The sequence below is a fragment of the Heterodontus francisci genome, chromosome 18, assembly GCF_036365525.1.
Source record: "Heterodontus francisci isolate sHetFra1 chromosome 18, sHetFra1.hap1, whole genome shotgun sequence".
Classification (NCBI taxonomy): Eukaryota; Metazoa; Chordata; class Chondrichthyes; order Heterodontiformes; family Heterodontidae; genus Heterodontus; species Heterodontus francisci.
This window is the reverse complement of record NC_090388.1, coordinates 53,144,636-53,161,453: the sequence shown is the minus strand read 5'-3', so window position 1 is coordinate 53,161,453 and position 16,818 is coordinate 53,144,636. Positions and strand designations below refer to the sequence as shown.

At 43.9% G+C, this 16,818-nt stretch overlaps 1 protein-coding gene across 2 annotated transcripts in view; it reads left to right on the top strand.

The window, feature by feature from the left end:
* cacna1c (calcium channel, voltage-dependent, L type, alpha 1C subunit) overlaps positions 1 to 16,818 on the top strand; it is a 1,113,964-nt gene that overhangs the window by 543,035 nt on the left and 554,111 nt on the right. For both annotated transcript variants that reach the window (XM_068050762.1, XM_068050758.1), the window contains one exon: positions 2,472 to 2,624. In XM_068050762.1, the coding sequence (XP_067906863.1) occupies positions 2,472 to 2,624 (153 nt within the window). The remainder of the gene's footprint in view (positions 1 to 2,471; positions 2,625 to 16,818) is intronic.

Below are 16,818 nucleotides of genomic sequence, written 5' to 3'. Positions count from 1 at the left end.
TAATGTAACTGGTTTTGACACTGATCTTTGCTGTGCCTGGGAACTGAGCATCCCCCAAGCTCATGGTGGAGGAAAATCTGCCCTGGCATGCTGCAGCAGGAGAGACACAGCATATTTTTGAAAGATGAGGCATTTCTAGGGTACATGGTGACATTGAATGATCAAATGTTTCCATGTGGAAATTCAAAGAAGCGTGCAAGATTTCATGAAGTTTATTGACAGAAAGGAATATCATTGATGAAAATTCAAATAGTCTGTGACCACTGCTGAAGAGTTATACATGTGCATGCATGGTTTCCAGGAAGGGCTTGCAAAAGGAGCCATAGGTTCTCCACTTATTCCAGGGTGAAGATAAGTTGGTCAGCTTGATTCTTGACAATATGAGTTACCAGCTCAACATGGCCGACAGGGCTATGTAGTCCCCATAATCCTTCCCCAGCAAAAAGATACAACAATGCATGTTCAAGGAACATAGTCAAGATGCATTATGCACTGAAACAATATTTCCAGTATTTGATTGACCACAGGTACTGTTTTACAGTATACTGAAGACACAGGTGGCAAAATGCTCGAGTTTTGCTGTGTGTTGCACAACATCAGCATCACAATGGTAAGCATGGATTTGTGAAAGGTGAGCAGTAATGAATCATGAGAAAAGACAAGCAGGACAAAGAGGAGGATGACGATGAGGGGCTAGCTGGAGCAGTATAGGCTGACTAGGCTTTGATTCAGTCTTTTCTTCCTTATGGTTGACCTTCATACTTCTTTTGACATTTGTTTAATGACCATTCCTCAACAGTGAAAACTATACTTTGTGAAAGTAAACGGGTGACTGAAGTTTAAGGTGATGTGTTATATCTTTATTGAAAATAATGAGGATGTTCTGTACATTTATTGTGCTGTGCTGCTGCGCCTATCCCTTGTGATTTGTAAACAAGTGTGCCATGATATTTCTGCTCTCTTATACTTATAAGGTACACTACTGAATGCAATAGTTGTGGAAGCATCCTGAATGGTCTGCTGTGGACCTACTTTTGATTCAACCAGCCCCTTCCTCTGATGTGTGGAGAACTCACATGGTCCTCAACATATGTCTTGCTTATTCTTGTGTGATTAATCTTCCACCCAACATTCAAATATACATTCTTCAAAATAGCAATACTGTTAAGCTGATACAATAAACTAATATGTTTTGGGTGATGTGGGACTGTGGGATTCAGAAGTGTTTTGCTAGTGTAGGTGAATTACGAAACATTTCTACATCTTTCATACAAGTAATCTGTTGCAATGACATAATTTTTCAGAGAGTAGGTAAGTAGTTTGTAAAATTGCATATTAGCATGTCTTTGTATATGTATTTATTATCTTGAGCTTTAAAAATAAGTTTAATCAAGATTATAAATAATTTGAAAATTTTGGTCCTGATATCCCTGAGGGTCCACACCACCCACCCTAGCCGCAGGCCAGAAAACTCATCCAAATTCCTTCCAAGATTGATCACAGTATACTAGTAAACATTTGGCCTACCAGAAATTCTGAAAGGGACTCGTGCCAGCTTTAAGATGGCATGAATTCTATGAAGGTGTTTTAAGGACATAAAGGTTTCAATTTTCCAGGGAAACCTGGGATCTCCCATATGCCCCCTTGATGTAGGGAGGCAGAAGATCAGCCTACCATAATTTAAAGGATTAGTCTAAATGGGGCAGAAGGTCAATATACCTAGTTTCGCCCCAAATTCCAATACCATGCCCCTTACTCAGGTACTTTTTAGTATTGTTGTTACAGGGCGGCACAGTGGTGCAGTGGTTAGCACCGCAGTCTCACAGTTCCAGTGACCCGGGTTCAATTCTGCGTACTGCCTGTGTGGAGTTTGCAAGTTCTCCCTGTGACTGCGTGGGTTTTCGCCGGGTGCTCCAGTTTCCTCCCACAGCCAAAGACTTGCAGGTTGATAGGTAAATTGGCCATTATAAATTGCCCCTAGTATAGGTAGGTGGTAGGGGAATATAGGGAAGGTGGGGATGTGGTAGGAGTATGGGATTAGTGTAGGATTAGTATAAATGGGTGGTTGATGGTCGGCACAGACTCGGTGGGCCGAAGGGCCTGTTTCAGTGCTGTATCTCTAAATAAAAAATTTTTTTAATATATTATTTTTAATCAAAATTCATAAAATAAACCTGATTATGCTGTAATCACATCACATTTTTTCAAATAAGTCTCATTAAAAACTATTACAGAAGTCATTCCCCTTTCCTACAAATATCAGGAAGTGTATTTATTAAGACACCTTACATTTTCAATTTTGAAATTTAATTTGAAAGAGTCAAACATAGAATTAACTGAATAAGTTCAAATTCAAAAACTAAAGTTACCCTTTTATGAATTACTTGCTATTCACCATTAACATTGACATTTCAACAATTTAAAAATTATCATATTCTCTAAAAAAAAAATCCTCTTATTTGTGTTTGCAGGCCTGCAGGTGGTGTTAAATTCAATCATCAAGGCCATGGTCCCATTGCTACACATTGCTTTGTTGGTGCTGTTTGTAATTATCATCTACGCCATTATAGGATTAGAACTCTTCATGGGCAAAATGCACAAAACCTGCTTATTTAATGGAACAGGTAAGAACATTGGTAGCTGGTATATATATCATATCCTGTGACTTAACAATCAGCTATTTTATTTAAACCATATATTTGTACAGTCCTGTAATAAGTAGCCTTTTCATTTTTTATTTGTAATAATAATCATTTCCTCAAATTGTGGTTGTCAGCATAAATTTTAACTTTAAGTATCAACTTGGCTCAGTAGTAGCACTCTTGCCTCTAAGTCAGAAGGTTGGTAGTTCGATCCCCAGTCCAGGAGTAGAATGCAGTACTGAGGGAGTGCTGCATTGTTGGATGCCTTATCTTCTGATGGGATGTTAAACCAAGGCCTTTTTCAAATGGATATAAAAGATTCAATGGCATTATTCAAGGAAGAGTAGGAGAGTACTACTGATGTCCAGGTGAACATCTAACTCACAGCAAAGACCACCAGAAACTGTTAAATGGGTCTTTACTCTCATTGCACCTCATGTAACCTTGCAGTCCACAAATTTGCTTACATGACAATCGTAATTACTCTTCAAAAAATAATTTATTGGTTGTGAAGTGCTTTTGGACATCCCAAAGATGTAAAAAAAACCTATATAAATGCAAGTTTTTTTTCATTCTATTAAATTGCAAAGATTTTTGTGCCACATTTGTAAGAACAACAGTGGAAGCTAATTGGATGCAATGTTTAGCTGCTGGATGGACCCCACTCATAACAATCTGACATGTTTTAGAAACTTCTTGACCATAAGGATTTGGAAAGAGATATTTTAAATGTGATGTTTTAAAACATAGTTTATTCACACATCAGAAAAAGAGTCCGAGATGATAGGTAGTTCAGATGCTAATAAGCTAGCTTTGTCATTATTTCCTCCTCTTTATACTATGCTGCAGCTTTTTCATTAACGGATAAACGACTCGTGTTTATTGTATTTGGAGTCCCAGGTGTTCAGCAGGACGTCTGACAGTCTAGCCTTTTCTGGCTGAGAACAATGAGAGAAAACACTGAGAGACAGCAGACATTTTCTAAACAGATTGCTGCAAGACAATAAGTCAACAAAAGGCTGTGAGAATCTTGCAGTGCAGGAGAGAATAGTCAGAAATTATCTTGTTTAGATCAAGTGAGATGAACCACTAATGTGGAGGAGTATAATGTACTCTTTATTTCATTTTGTTACCTAAAGATAAGTTATTCTGAGTATTAAATTAGTATATTTGAGCATAACGGTTGCCGTGTACACATACGCTGTGAAACAAAGTAGCTTAACAATTTATGTCAAGCCGCATTGCACCAAGCATTTGTTCAGCATGCTATCAGCGAGATTGAAGAAATACACACGTGAAAGGCAGAAATATTGTGTTCGGGTCATAAGGAGGTACTGTTGTTGCACCCCCAGGTTATGATATTATATGAGTAGAGCTCGGGCAGTGTGAGAACTCTCATAAAAGTGAGTTGCTCAGACTACAGTTTAAAATCTGTTTTTTTTCAGTTGCTCAATTTCTGGATGTGGGCGTCACTGGCAACTCCAGCATTTATTGCCCATTCCTAGTTGTCCTTGAGAAGGTGGTGGTGAACCGCCTTCTTGAACCACTATAGTCCATATGATGAAGATACTCCACAGTGCTGCTAGGTAGGGAGTTCCAGGATTTTGACACGGCGATATATGTCCAAGTCAGGATGGTGTGTGACTTGGAGGTGATGTGTTCCCATGCTCATACTACCCTTATCCTTTTAGGTGGTAGAGTTCACGGGTTTAGGAGGTACTGTCAAAAAAGCTTTGCTGCGATACTGCAGTGCTTCTTGTAGATGGTACACACTCCAGCCACGATGAAGAGAATTAATGTTTTAGGTGGTGAATAGGGTGCTGAACAAGTGAACTGCTTTGTCCTGGATTCTGCTGAGTTTCTTGACTGTAGTTGGAGCTGCATGCATTCAGGCAAGTGGAGAGTATTCTGTCATACTCCTGACTTTTGCCTTGTAGGTTGTGTGCTTTGGGGAGTCCAGAGGTGAGTTATTATCCACAGAATACCTAGCCTCTCTCCTGCTCTTGTACCCACAGGATGTTGATGGTGGGGGATTCAGTGATGATAATGTTAATGAATGTCAAGGGAGGTGATTAGACTCTCGCTTGTTGGAGGTGGTCATTGCCTGGCATTTATGCGGCATGAATGGTATTTGTCAGTTATCAGTCAAGCCTAGATGTTGTCCAGGTCTTGCTGTATGTGAGCATGGACTGCTTCATTATCTGAGGAATTGCAGATGAATCTGGATACTGTGGAATCCTCAGCGAACATCCCCACTTCTGACCTTATGATGGAAGGTCATTAATGAAGCAGCTGAAGATGGTTGGGCCTAGGACACTATTCTCAGGAACTCTTGCAGCGATGACCTGGGGCTGAAATGATTGGTGTCCAAGAACCACAACCATCTTCCTTTGTGCTAGGAATGACTCCAGTCAGTGGAGAGTTTTCCTACAATCCCTATTATCCAATTTTACAGGGCTCATTGTTGTTACAGTGGCCTGAATTTCACTGTGGGCATCAGGACCTTGACGCTGGGGCGAAAAGCAGGGCAATTTTATCACAGACGGCCTCCTAATTGGCTGCCTGTGGTCAGGCTCCTAATACTGCCAACCCAATCGGAGGGCTGGCAGTTTTGAAGCCTCAGCAGTGCCACTGGGAGAGGTGGTCACTGCTGAGGCGGGCAGGAGACCTCAGGAGCTCGGTCAGGTCAGTTAAAAATAAAATTAAAAATTCAGGGGGCTGAAACCCTTCCCGGGAGATTGTTGGGGCCGGGGGAGCTGCCTTCCCTGCCCATGGCCCCCTCTTTGTGCCTTGGAACCTCTGTCTCCAATGGCCCCTTGGGCTGCTGCAAGGAGGCCGCCTCTACTATGCTGGTGGCTTTCCCATGTGGTGGGGGCCCTCCGACGGAACCGTAAAATGCTAATCATCACATCCAGATCTGGCCCTGTGCTGGTTCCAATCTGGCTCCCCACTATTTTACTAGCATGTCCCCTCACCTCTGTTCTATCACCCAGGGGCCGGTAAAATTCAGGTCACTCACGGGGCGGCACAGTGGCGCAGTGGTTAGCACCGCAGCCTCACAGCTCCAGGGACCCGGGTTCGATTCCGGGTACTGCCTGTGTGGAGTTTGCAAGTTCTCCCTGTGTCTGCGTGGGTTTTCTCCGGGTGCTCCGGTTTCCTCCCACAGCCAAAAGACTTGCAGGTTGATAGGTAAATTGGCCATTATAAATTGTCACTAGTATAGGTAGGTGGTAGGGAAATATAGGGACGGGTGGGGATGTTTGGTAGGAATATGGGATTAGTGTAGGATTAGTATAAATGGGTGGTTGATGTTCGGCACAGACTCGGTGGGCCGAAGGGCCTGTTTCAGTGCTGTATCTCTAATCTAAAAAATCTAATCAATTGAATGCTGCATTGATGTCAAGGGCGGTCACTCTCATCTCATCTCTTCAATTCAACTCAACTCTTTCATTCATGTTTGGACCAAGGCTGCAATGAGGTGTAAAGCTGAGTAGCACTGGTGGAACTCAAACTGAGCATCGATGAACAGGTTATTGGTAAGTGCCACTTGGTAGCACTGCTGACAACTCCTTCCATCACGTTGCTGATGATTGAGAGCACACTGATAGGGCGGTAATTGGCCAGATTGAACTAATTCACTCCCATCTCTCTCAAACACTCCATTTTCCTCTGAGATATCTACACTCCACTAATTCTGGCCTCTTGAGCATCCGGACATTAATTGCTCCACCATTGGTGGGTGTGCCTTCAGCTGCCACGGCCCTAAGCACTGGAATCCCCTCCCTAAACCTCTCCACCTTTCTTTCCACCTTGAAGATGCTCCTTAAAACCTACCTCTTTGACCAAGCTTTGGGTTATCTACCCTAATATCTTCTTATGTGGTTCAGTGTCAAATTTGCTTTATAATGCTCCTGTGAAGCACTTTGGTTTGTTTTACTATGTTAAAGACACTATATAAATACAAGTTGTTGCAGCTTGACTAGAGGCAGTGCTAGTTCTGAAGAACAGGCCTTCAGCACTAGAGCCAGGATGTTTTCAGCTCCCGTAGCCTTTGCTGTATCCAGTGCGCTCAGCTATTTCTTGGTATTGTGTGGAGAGAATTGAATTTTTCAAAGACTGGCATCTCAGGAGGAGTCTGAGGTAGATCATCCACTTGGTACTTCTGGCTAAAGATAGTTGCAAACCCTTCAGCCTTGACTTGTACACTTGCATGTTGGACTCCAACATTGTCGAGGATGGGATGTCCATGGAGCCTCCTCATCCCATTAGTTATTTAATTGTTCCATTATTGACCTGATGTGGTAGGATGGCAGAGCTTTAATCTGATCCATTGGTAGTGGGATTGCTTAGCTTTCTGCTCCTGCTGCTTGACATGCATGTTGCCCTGTGTTGTAGCTTCACCAGGCCAGCACCTCATTTTTAGGTACGCCTGGTGCTGCTCCTAGCATGCTTTTCTTCTTAATGAGCAAGGGTTGATCAACTGGCTTGACGGGAATGGTAGAATGAGGGATATGCCGAGCCATCATTGCAATGGAATACAGTCTGCTGTTGCTGATGGCCCACAATTTCTCATGAATCCCCAGCTTTGAACTCCTAGATCTGTTTTTGTTCTATCCCATTTAGCATGTTAGCAGTGCTACATGATGGAGAATAACCTTGGTGGCACTTAGTCTCCATAAGGACTATGTGGTGGTACTCCTACCAATACTGTAATGGACAGATAGACAGGTAGATTGGTGAGGATTAGGTCAAGTAGGTTTTTTTTCTCTTTCTCTTCCCTCCACAAGCTCAGTTGGACACCCACATCCCTTTTATCAACGGGTTGTGGATCTTTGGAATTCTCTACCCCAGAGGGCTGTGCATGCTCACTTGTGGAATATATTCAAAACAGGGATTGATAGATTTTTTGATACTAAGGAAATTAACTGATATGGATAGTGCTGGAAGGTGGAGTTGAGGTAGAAAATCAGCCATGATCATATTGAATGGTGGAGCAAGCTCGAAGGCTAAATAGCCTACTCCTGCTCCCATTACTTATGTTCTTATGTTCAGCACTTGGCCAGTTCGATCAATAGTGGTGATACTAAGCCACCCTTGGCAATAGATATTGAAGTCTCCTACCCAGAGTGCATTCTGTGCCCTTGCTATCCTTACCGGGTTCATCATCTCATCATCTGAGAGAGGGCAGTAGGTGGTAATCAGCAGGATGTTTCCTTACCCATCTTTGACCTGATGCCATGAGACTTCATGGGGTCCAGAGGCAATGTTGGGAACTGCCAGGGCCAATCGTTCCAGATTGTATATTTCTGTGCCGCCATATCTGGTGGGTCTGTCCTGCCAATGGGACAGGACGTACCCAGGTATGGTGATGGAAGAGTTTGGGACGTTGGCTGAACAGAATGATTCTGTAGGTAGAAGACTGTCAGGTTGTTGCTTGATTAGTCAGTGGGACAGCTCTCCCAACTTTGGCACAGGTCCCCAAATGTTAAAGAGGAGGACTTTGCAGGTCGAATGTGCCTTTGTCGTGTCCAAATCCAATGCCTAGTGCAAAGCTGAGTGACCCATCCAGCTTTATTCTTATTATACTTCTTTGTAGTGGTTTGATACAACTGAGTGACTTGCTAGGACATTTCAGAGGGCAGTTAAGAGTTGCTGTGGGTCTAGAATTGCATATCAGCCAGACTTGGTAAGAAGTGCAGGTTGCCTTCGCTAAAGGACATTAGTGAACCATTTGTGTTTTAATAACAATCCAATAGCTTTATGGTCACCATTACTAGCTTTATTTTCCTGATTTATTTCGTTGCTTTTTTATAACTGAATTCAAATTCACAAACAGCTATGGTGGAAATTGAACTGATGTCTCCAGATTATTAGTCCATACTTCCATACTCTGTAGAAGCTTACAGGAGCAACTGATGCCACGGAACCTGAGAAGATAGATATGGCAGACCCAAATTTGTAACACCATCACAAGCAAGTTGTTTGTTAGACAAATAACTTGTTTGAGTGTATACCTGACAAGCTTTTTATTTATGTCTGTGATATATACATGTATTCTATCCCCATTACTGGTCCGGAGGTTTACTCTGGGTATCAACGACTCAAGACTACATAGCACGTATATTCAACATTTCAAAATTTTATCTTCAACACAGATTATACTCATGCACCCAAGGTTACTTAGGTTCATCTGAGAGTTGGAACGGAGCAGATGATCAGTCCTCCTCTTCCGGTTCTCCAAGTAGTTGATCAGACCACCTAGTCCTGAGCTAGCTGGCCGACACTTCGGAGCACACTTTCTTATACCCTGTTTTGTACATGCTACCTGCGTGATCAGCTTGGGATGCCGGACCTGACTACCCGATGTACAGTGATTGGTTGGTCAGCTGTTGGTCAGTATAAGTAGAGAAACGGTGTTGGGGAAATTGATGGGATTGAAGGCCGATAAATCCCCAGGGCCTGATGGTATGCATCCCAGACTACTTAAGGAAGTGGCCCTAGAAATAGTGGATGCATTGGTGGTCATCTTCCAAGATTCTATAGACTCTGGAACAGTTCCTACAGATTGCAGGGTAGCTAATGTAACCCCACTATTTAAAAAGGGAGGTGGAGAGAAGGCAGGGAATTATAGACCAGCCTGACGTCGGTAGTGGGGAAAATTCTAGAGTCCATTATCAAAGATTTTCTAGCAGAGCACTTAGAGAACAGTGGTAGAATCGGGGAGAGTCAGCATGGATTTATGAAAGGGAAATCATGCTTGACAAATCTACTAGAATTCTTCGAGGATGTAACTAGTAGAGTTGATGAGGGGGAGCCATTGGATGTGGTTTATTTGGACTTTCAGAATGCTGAAAATATTGAGCAGATGAGGTGTCATCTGTGGAGAGAGAAACAGAGTTAATGTTTAAGGTGCATGACCTTCCATCAGAATTTTCCATTTTGGGTCGGGACCCCGACCTCGGCAACAAATGTGGGTCCCGGCCCTGCACTGTGTCAGATCAGCAACCCGACAACGATTTTGCCTGAATTGGCCAGTGGCTAGAGGGCGCACTCGCCGTCCAATTAAGGATGGTGAACGGGCTCTCTTTTTTTCCAAAAATATACTTTATTCATAAAATTTGTAAAAAAAAGTACATTACAAAACAATTCATAATGGAGAATTCAGAACGTGCAAAAAAGATCAATTTCTTGCGATACTGAACGTGAGGTGCCTCACAACTCTTGCCATTTCATTTTATATACAATGTGCATTACATATCAAAAACACTGTCTGGTGCATACAGCCCGAGGGGTTTTACACGGGTTCCAGCCCCACAGTACATTATGGCAGGAGGACCATACACCGTGGCCTTTCCCCATTGAGCCTTTGTGACAGCTGCCCCAAGCTTTAGTGCGTCCCTCAGCACGTAGTCCTTGACCTTGGAATATGTCAGTCTGCAACACTTGGTCGTGGACAACTCTTTGCACTGGAAGTTCAGCAAGTTTCAGGCAGTCCAAAGAGCTTCGTTCACCAAGTTGATGGTCCTCCAGCAGCAGTGGATGTTTGTCTCGGTGTGTGTCCTGGGAACAGCCGGTAGAGCACAGAGTTCTGCACTACGGAGCTGCACGGGATGAACCTCGACAAAAGCCACTGCATCTCTTTCAAGACCTGCTTTGCAAAAGCACATTCCAGAAGGAGGTGCACGATGGTCCCTTCCTCACTGCAGCCACCTTGAGGACAGCGTGCGGAGGTGGTGAGACTCCGGGCGTGCAGGAAGGATCTGATGGGGAGGGCCCTTCTCAACACCAGCCAGGCTATGTCTTGGTGCTTGTTTGAAGGTTCTGGCGATGAGACCTTCTACCAAATGAGTTTGCCAGTTTGCTTGGGGAACCATCCAATAGGATCCACCATCTCCTTTTCCCACAGGGCTTTGAGGGCGTTACGTGCGGACCACTGCCTGATAGACTTGTGGTCAAAGGTGTTTTTCTGCACAGACTTTTCCACAAAGGATAGGTGGTATGGCACGTCCAACTGAATGGAGCATTCCACGGCAATGTGTCCAGACCCATCCTTCGTAACACTGGGAACAGATAGAACCTCAGCACATAGTGACACTTGGTGTTTGTGTACTGTGGTCTATGCACAGCTTGATGCAGCCACACACAAAGGTAGCCATCAGGATGAGGGCAATGTTGGGTATGTTTTTCCCCCTTTATCTGGAGCTTTGAACATCGTGTCCCTGTGGCACCTTCCTTTTTTATCTCCAGATAAAGCAGAAGATGGCTCTGGTGACTGCCACAGCACAGGTGTAGGGTATGGGCCAGACCTTTGCCACATACAGCAATCCCGAGAGCATCTCGCACCTGATGACCAGGTACTTACCTGCAATGGAGAGGGAGCATCACTCCCACATGCCTAGTTTCTCTACACCATGGCTGCTCGCTCCTTCCAGTTTTTGGTGCTTGCCACAGCCCCACCGAACCATATCCCCAGCACCTTCAGGTAGCCTGGAGGATCGGTCGGCCCAGTTCCCAAAGAATATGGCCTCGCTCTTGCCGTGGTTTACGTTGGCTCCCGAGGCCAGGTCGAATTGATTGCAGATGTTCATTAGCCTGCGAACTGACAGCAGATCCGAGCAGAAGACAATGACCTCGTCCATGTACAGAGAGGCTTTGACCTGAGTGCCTCCGCTACCTGGGATTGTCACCCTTCTTACGCCCGCATCCTTCCTGATGGATTCAGTAAAAGGTTCGATACAGCAAACAAACAGGGGAGAGAGGACAGCCCTGTCTGACTCCAAATTTGATCAGAAAACTTTCCGATTCCTACCCATTGATTGAAAATGTGCTACTGATGTTTGTGTGGAGCAGTTGAATCGAATTGCGGATTCCTTCGCCAAACACCATTTTGGAGAGCATGTCCATCATGTAGGTGTATGATATCCGGTCAAAAGCCTTCTCCTGGTCAAAGCTGTTGAGGCAGATCTCCACTTCCCTGTCCTGTGCATAGGCGATTGTATCATTGAGTAGCACGAGGCTATCAGAGATCTTCCTGTCTGGTACAGTACAGGTCTGATCGGGTAAATCACCAATTCCAGAGCATACTTGAACCGATTGGCGACGACCTTAGACGGAATTTTGTAGTCCACATTAAGCAGTGTGATGGGCTGCCAATTTCTGATTTCTGCCCTCTCCCCCTTTCGCCTGTAGATGAGGGTGATGATACCTTTCCTTATGGATTCAGACATGCTGCTGTCCAGAAGCATACTCTCATACACTTCCAGCAGATTTGGGTCAATCCAGTCCAACAGAGTTGAATACAACTCGACTGTAAGCCATCGCTTCCAGGAGTTTTACTCATCTCGAAGGACCTGAAGGCCTTTGTCAGCTCGCCCAGAGTTCGCAGCTTGTCAAGACTCTCCCGCATACTGTCATCTAAGATCTCCAAGAAACAGGACAGGAAGGACTGGGAGGCCCTACTGTCAATGGGCTCCACATCATACAGCCCGGCATAAAAGGATTTGCTGATCAGGTTGCGATGACGTTACCAAGCTGTCCTCTTCCTTTAGGCTGCTGATCACAGAGCTCTTGGAAGCTTTTGGAAGAAGAAGCGGAAGCACGTCTCACCCTGCTCCACAGAATGGGCTTCGGACCGGAAGATGATCTTGGAGGCCTCCACGGCAAAGAACGAGGACTGCTGGCTCTTCACCTCTTGGAGATCCTCCTTGACATCAACCTCCATTGACTGCAGCAGGAGCAGATTCTGCATGATTATCTGGAGTTGGGACATTTTCCTCTGTCTCTCTGTCACACTCTGGACCCCTTTGAGTATGAAGAACAATTTGATGTTTGCCTTGATCACTTCCAGTCAGAGTGTGGGGGACTCAATGAGGGGTTTCACGGTTCTCCAATCTTTGTAATCCCTTTTGAGCTCCTTAATGTTGTCTGGGGTCAACAGTTTTACATTCAGCTTCCATGTTCCCCTGCCAACCCTCTGGTCTTTAGCTTGACCTGGTGACAGACAGTAGGAGGCAGTGAAGAACAACATCTTGACATCTGTGAATCTGACCGTGAATGCACAGGACACAAACAGAAAGTGAATCCTGCAACGGATGGACACGTCAGGTCTCAACCAGGTGTATCTACGCTGCACTCCATCTGCAGGGTTTCTGAAGATGTCGTGCAGCTTGGCAATTTTTACTGTTTCCATCAGGAGTCTGGACATGGCGTCCATTTGACTTTCGACCCTGCTGGATCGTCCAACTACATTGATGATGCAGTTGAAGTCACTGCCTACAACGATCCGCCTGGAGCTGCTGGAGGACAGTCAGCTGCTCGCTGCACTGAACTGAGGCGAACACATTAATTAACCAGAGTGGAGCATTTTAGTATATTACGTCTGCTGTGAGGAGGCGACCACCCACCGCCTCCTTAACTTCGAAGATGGTGAAGTTGCCTCCGCGCAGCAGAATACCCAAGCCAGAGGAACGGGAATCATTTCCCCCGACCAGATCGATGGCCTGTGGGACCCCAATCGCGACCATTGCCTGTAGGTGCTGAGGTGTGGTATTCCACACTCCTGAAGAAACAGCAGGTCAGCTTAGACCTTGGCAAGGTACCCCAAGGTCAAAACACTTCGCAGAGTGAACTTAATGCTACGCACATTAATAAAAGCAATCTTTATACTGTATATGAACATACATATGAACATATACGAACATATGAATTAGGAGCAGGAGTAGGCCACTCGGCCCTTTGAGCCTGCTCCGCCATTCAATAAGTCCAGGGCTGAACTGATTACTCCAAATTTCCACCTACCCGCGATAACCTTCCACCCCCTTGCTTATCAAGAATCTATCTACCTCTGCCTTTAAAATATTCAAAGACTCTGCTTCCACTGCCTTTTGAGGAAGAGAATTCCAAAGACCCACGAACCTCATCTTTGTCTTAAATGGGTGACCCTTTATTTTTAAACAGTGACCCCTAGTTCTAGATCTCCCACAAGGGGAAACATCCTTTCCACATCCACCCTGTCAAGACCCCTCAGGATCTTATATGTTTCAATAAAGTCACCTCTTATTCTTCTAAATTCCAGCAGATACAAGCCTAGCCTCTCCAACATTTCCTCTTAAGACAGCCCGCCCATTCCAGGTATTAATCTAGTAAACCTTCTCTGTACTGCCTCCAATGCATTTCCATCGTTCCTTAAATAAGGAGACCAATACTCTTCACAGTACTCCAGATGTGGTCTCACCAATGTTGTATAGCTAAAGCATAACCTCCCTACTTTTGTATTCAATTCCTTCGCGATAAACGATAACATTCTATTAGCTTTCCTAATTACGTGCTGTACCTGCATACTAACCTTTTGCGATTCATGCACTAGGACACCCAGATCCCTTTGCATCTCAGAGCTCTGCAATCTCTCACCATTTAGATAATATGCTTCTTTTTTATTCTTCCTGCCAAAGTGGAGCGTTCACATTTTCCCACATTATACTCCATTTGCCAGGTCTTTGCCCACTCACTTAACCTATCGATATCCCTTTGTAGCCTCCTTATGTCCTCTTCACAACTTACTTTCCTACCTATCTTTGTGTCATCAGCAAATTTAACAACCATACCTTCGGTCCCTTCATCTAAGTCATTTATATCAATTGTAAAAGTTGAGACCCCAGCACAGATCCCTGAGGCACACCACTCGTTACATCTTGCCAATCAGAAAATTACCCATTTATGCCTACTCTCTGTTTCCTGTTAGCTAACCAATCTTCTATCCATGTCAATATGTTACCCTCTATACCATGAGATTTTATTTTCTGCAATAACCTTTGATGTGGTACTTTATCAAATGCCTTCTGGAAATCTAAGTACACTACATCCACCAGTTCCCCTTTATCCACAGAACATGTAACTCCCTCAAAGAACTCCAATAAATTGGTTAAGCATGATTTCCCTTTCACAAAACCATGTTGACTCTGCCTGATTACCTTGAATTTTTCTAAATGCCCTGCTCTTACATCTTTAATAATAGGTTTTAACATTTTCCCTAAAACAGATGTTAAGCTAACTGGCCTGTAGTTTCCTGTTTTCTGTCTCCCTCCTTTTTTGAATAAAAGAGTTACATTCACTATTTTCCAATCTAACGGAACCTTCCCCGAATCTAGGGAATTTTGGAAAATTAAAACTAACACATCATCTATCTCACGAGCCACTTCTTTTCACACCCCAGGATGAAGTCCATCAGGACCCGGGGACTTGTCAGCCCGCAGCTCCAACAATTTGTTCAGTACCACTTCCCTGGTGATTGTAATTTTCTTGAGTTTCTCCCTCCCTTCCATTTCCTGACTTATAGCTAATACTGGGATGTTACTTGTATCCTCAATAGTGAAGACTGATGCAAAATATCCGTTCAATTCATCTGCCGTATCCTTATTATACATTATTAATTCCCCAGACTCACTTATTATGGGACCAATGCTCACTTTGTTAACTCTTTTCTTTTTAAAATATCTATAGAAGGTCCTACTATCTGTCTTTATATTTCTAGCTAGCTTTCTCTCGTTCTCTAATTTTACCTTCCTTATCAATCTTTTAGTCATTCTTTGCTGTTTTTTATATTCTGTCCAATCTTCTGACCTGCCTCCCATCTTTGCGCAATTATAGGCATTTTCTTTCAGTTTGATACTATCTTTAACTGTTTTAGTTAACTATGGATGGCGGGTCCCATCCTTGGAATTTTTCTTTCTCGTTGAAATGTATCTATTCTGTGTATTCTGAAATATCCCCTTAAATGTCTATTGACCTATCTCTTAACCTGATTTGCCAGTTCACTTTCGCCAGCTCTGCTTTCATGCCCTCATAATTGCCCTCATTTAAGTTTAAAATACTAGTCTTGGACCCACTCTTCTCTCCCTCAAACTGAATGTAAAATTCAATCATATTATGATCGCTGCTACCTAGGTGCGCCTTAACTATGAGGTCATTAATTAATCCTATCTTGTTGCACAATACTAGGTCTAGTATAGCCTGCTCTTTGGTTGGCTCCAGAACGTAATGTTCCAAGAAATTATCCCAAAAACATACTATGTACTCCTCATCTAGGCTACCTCTGCCCATCTGATTTTTCCAGTCTACATGTAGGTTAAAATCCCCCTTAATTATCGCTGTACCTTTCTAACAAGCTACCATTATTTCTTCCTTTATACCCCATCCTACAGTGTGGTTAATGTTAGGTGGCCTGTACATAACTCCCACAAGTGACTTCTTGCCTTTATGATTTCTCATCTCTACCCAAAGTGCTTCTACGTCCTGGTCTCCTGAACTTAGGTCATCCCTCTCTATTGCACTAATACCATCATTAATTAACAGAGATACCCCTCCAACTTTTCCTAGCTTCATGTCCTTCCTATATACCATGTACCCTTCAATATTCAGGTTCCAATCTATGTTGTCCTGCAGCCATGTCTCTGTAATGGCTATCAGATTATACATATTTATTTCTATTTGCACTCTCAGTTCAGCTGTTTTGTTTGGAATGCTATGTGCATTCAGATACAGAGCCTTTAGTTGTGTCCTTTTATTATTTTTGTAATCTCTAGCCTTATCTGTTGATTTACTCTTAGATTTGTTCACTCTGTCCCTTTCTGTCACAGTCTGTTTATCATTTGCCATGTTAATGCCTTTCTCTCTTGCCTTGCCTCTACTCCTTGATTTACCATATCTTCCCAAATTTGATCCCTTGCCCCCACTATTCTGTTTAAAACCCTCTCTACTTCCCTAGTTATGCGGCTCGCTAGAACACCAGCCCCAGCATGGTTCAGGTGTAGACCATCCCAACAGTACAGCCACCACATTCCCCGGTACTGGTGCCAGTGCCCCACGAACCAGAACCTACTTCTACCACGCCAGTCTTTGAGCCATGCATTAATTTCTCTAATCTTATTGCCCTATGCCAATTTGCACGTGGCTCAAGTAATAATCCAGAGATTATTACCTTTGAGGTTCTGCTTTGTAATATGGTGCCTAACTTCTCATGCTGACTACGCAGAACCTCCTTCCTTGCCCTGCCTATGTTGTTGGTACCTACATGGACCATGACAACTGGATCCTCCTCCTCTCACTGTAAGTTCCTCTCCAGCCCTGGGCAGATGTCCTGAACCCTGGCACTGGGCAGGCAACACAGCCGTCTGGACTC